At 38.6% G+C, this 3840-nt stretch overlaps 1 protein-coding gene across 1 annotated transcript in view; it reads left to right on the top strand.

The window, feature by feature from the left end:
• Positions 1-1050: 1050 nt before the first annotated feature.
• Positions 1051-3840, top strand: part of LOC107089324 (5-hydroxytryptamine receptor 3A-like) — a 24857-nt gene continuing 22067 nt past the window's right edge. Inside the window, exon 1 of the mRNA XM_015382052.1 lies at positions 1051-1103. Coding sequence (XP_015237538.1) covers positions 1064-1103 — 40 coding nt within the window. The 5' untranslated portion in view covers positions 1051-1063. The remainder of the gene's footprint in view (positions 1104-3840) is intronic.

Genomic DNA, 3840 nt, shown 5'->3' with positions numbered 1-3840 from the left:
AGGTCGCCAGTCTACTGCAGTGCAACACACAGACAAACAAGACAAACAACCATGTACACACATACTAACACCTGAGGAGAATTTAGAGAAGCCGATTAACCTAAAAGTCATGTTTTAGGACTGTGGGAAGAAGCCAGAGTACCCGGAAAGATTCCATGCATGCACAGAAGAACATGCAATTTCCATGCAGAAAGACCCCGGACTGAGAATTGAACCAGAACCGTCTTGCTGCAATGCAGCAGCGATACCCGCTTTTCCTCTGTGCAGCCCTGAAACAAACCAATGACCTTGAAAACACAGGAAGACATGAATCAAAGTTTAACTGAAAACTCAAAAAGAAAACTGAAACAGTACCATAAAGGGCAGAATCGTGAAAGTTATGATTAGATTGCTGAAATCTTGAAGATTTAATACTGCGATTTCAGATTTGCATGTATAGTAATTTGTTTCGCAAACTCAGGTAATCTATACATAAGTTTATCCAGCAGAAATGCTGAATCATTTCCATTTTCCAATCTCGAAAGCTTTATTAAACTATCTCTTTTTCCAGTGCTTATTTACATGTCAAAAATATTCATCCAGTCAGTGGTTCAGCAGCAGTTGTCAGTTAAAGCAACCAAATCTTGTTTTGATAAGAACATGATGGTTGTCATCAGAAGAGAAGACAGCTTACAAAGTCACTATACAACAATTAAGTATATTTAAACCTTGCACTGATCTATTCATGTTTAATGAGCTTTAACACAGCACACATGCATTGAAATGTCTCTTTGTTGAATTATTAGTTGAGTACTTCTGTTCAATGTGGTTAATATCCATTTGCTGTTGATTGATATTTTCCTATTTTTATATCTTGATATTTTGTCAGCTTCAACTTGTTTACTAGGCAAAGTCCTATATCCCTGACCACAAAGAAATTACAAGTGAACGCTTTTAACGTAGCAATAATGGTAGCGTTTTAAAATGGAAGTGCTGAGGGTGTTGGCCTTCCATGGCAATTAATGCAATATAAGAAGTCTTCCCCCTTATCAGCGTGGATCTGCTGTGCTCTCAGTTTGGAGTCATGGTTCCTGCATTGATCTGTTTTCTGCTCTTCCTTTCAGGTAAGCTACAATTAATTTTTGTCTCACTGGGCTCTATTACTAATCATAGTGTACTTTTCTTCATTACTAATTAAAAACAGCCATATCATATCTAGTCTGCAGTTATGACACAAAGGTTTTAAAAGCTGTTTGCTTCAACCGCAAAAGGACTGATCCTAAAATTATTTGTGTATCTTAAAACAGATCTAAATGTGTTTTCATGTGCAGAGAAGATGTAGAAGAAGGTGTAAAGTGATTTGCGTTTGGAATTCAGAGGGAAGCATGTGCAAACTAACCTATCGATTGCATCTTTTTTTTTGTTGCACCTGAGCACTATCAAACTTCAAATGAAAACAGAGCTGTTAGTGCCACAACCACAACTAAAACAGATGTTAGGACGGGTTCAACTATTTTGGAAAATGGTAGGGGAAATTGTGCGCACAAATTAACTGCATACAGTTTAAATGTGAATGCATCAGTATTTATATGTGTTGTGATTCATTGTATAGATGCCGTTAAACAGTTAATCCATTAATTATTAATTATTTGTGTAGTATTTCTATTTATTCTGCATGCATATAGACGCATTTGTCAGTATGAAACATGCGTAAGAAGTTGGTTATAACAATGTCAAGACAGCACTCAATTTCTATTTTTGATATAAATCTTGTCCTAGTTTGCCACTGCTCCCTAGCATCAGGGTAATGATGATAGGGATAACTTGTGCCTGAAAAAAATCTGTATTGAAAGTCACTCAGTTAAAAACAAGGTAAAATATGATTCAAATGCCTGTGCCATCCTGGCCTTAGAGCTTGCATCCTTCTTATTTGGGGTAAAGTCCAAATTATCTGAACATCTTGAGATCATAATGTGTTCAACCAAGCCTGACTTCAAAGATACATCTAGCCAGATCTTTGGAGGTAAATTGATCCCTCTGCTACCTACTTTAATTTTTTTTTCTAATTAGCTTCTAATTAGACCCACATCAACCAAAGTAAAAATTAGTCGAGCATCAGGGCACTCTCAGTTTCTTTTCTATTTGAAAAATAAAAATTATCCTAGCTTTTCACCCCACCCCACATTACTAGCAAAGCATTACCATTAGAAAAACTGCCAAAATGGCCATATGGCATCTTGCTGTTAAACTAGAATAGTGTTTTGTTAAAGGGGTCATAGAATGCAAAATTTAGTTAACATTGTCATAGATGAATAATGATAGTTCAATGGGTGAAATGGACATACAGAGAATGTCAAACCCCATCGACACCTCCTTTCTCTGCAAATCTCACAATTCTAAACTTCCACCATAAAACAGGCAAATTCAAATTAAGCACCGAATTGACAAATTAAGCTCCGGATTGCCTTATTTAGTTCTGGCCTGTACGCCCCGGGGGGCTGCTGAGCCATTGACTGGACCGGACCGGGCCCCAACGGGGGACGGAGCGGGTGACGGTATTCTTCCCCCCGCCGGCGGCCAGGGGGCCGCTGTTGTCCAGGCTACCGTCAATGGGTCGGGTTCGGTCGCTCCGTCCCCTGGTGGCCACCGATAGTTTCTATTATGTGCTGCACTGTAGTCAACCAAATTCCCGGACAATTTTGAAATTCCCCCAAGACATTTTTTTGGGGATGAAAAGTAGGACATGTCCGGGAAAAAGAGGAGGTCTGGTCACCCTACCTTATCACCAATTTCAATGTTTCAGTGAGTGAGTGTTTGTTGCTATGATGCGTCTTTGCTCAGCAGCTTCGCTCGTTTTAAACCAACTAATCAGCGCACAGCTCGTCTAAATATTCATGAGCATACCATAAAAGGAAGAAAACCTGTCATTTCATTCTAGGGCTTTTAACCAGGCTAGCATTAGGGCTCATAGAACAGTAAATATGCCATTTTCAGGCCAACCAATGTTACACACCCTATTTAGAGACCGTAAGGACCAGCACCAAATACCCTATAGAATCATTTTATGACCCCTTTAAGATAGAAAAATAAATGGGTTTGAGGAAAAAAAAAAAGATTTCCACCTGCTCCACACATGTCTGTATTCAAGTTGTGAAGGCAAATGCCCAAGGATAGACTAAAATTTTGGAAAAAAATATATTTTTTATGAGGTTTGAACTACATCCAAAAAATTGGAGCCTCTCTCCCATCGACGATACATGACCAAAATTATTTAAGAGCTTTTGTATAGGATGGTTTTTCAAGGTGGGCCATAGCACTGGAGAGATTTCAAATGATTGAAGAAGTCAAGTGTGCATAGAGATGAAGTTAGCTGCCATTAGTTCAGGTGTAATGTTTCCTCAGTTTCTTCCTCTCTGTTTCAGCTGCTACATAAAGCCTCCTAACTAACAGAGGAGTATCATGTCCTCCCCCAGACATCCCTGAGGGTATTGGCACTCTGCTGGTCATTGAATCTGTTCCATTCTTTCACTGTTCATGTACTAGCATCTTTCTTTACTGTTCTGTAAAATACTTCTTTTTGAACAAGTAATCTCCATGTTCACTCAGTGTCCCTGTGTGAACTTTGGTTCTTCTACACAAGAACACTTCATGACAAACACATAGAACTGTAAAATAACGGTTGAAACATAACTTCCATGCCTTTCACCTTCCAGTTATGCAGAACTTAGTGTTGGCATAAAAATGTATAAACAAAAAAAAAAAAGCTTTAGGAAAAGCTGGCTATTGTTTGTTGTGAATTCAGAAACTGCATCTGGTGTTTATAACATTCCAAACAGATGCATCTGAGGTATGGGATATTTA

The sequence above is a fragment of the Cyprinodon variegatus genome, unplaced genomic scaffold, assembly GCF_000732505.1.
Source record: "Cyprinodon variegatus isolate N-32 unplaced genomic scaffold, C_variegatus-1.0 Scaffold12, whole genome shotgun sequence".
Classification (NCBI taxonomy): Eukaryota; Metazoa; Chordata; class Actinopteri; order Cyprinodontiformes; family Cyprinodontidae; genus Cyprinodon; species Cyprinodon variegatus.
The sequence above is the reverse complement of the archived record's forward strand: the minus strand, read 5'-3'. Positions and strand labels throughout refer to the sequence as shown.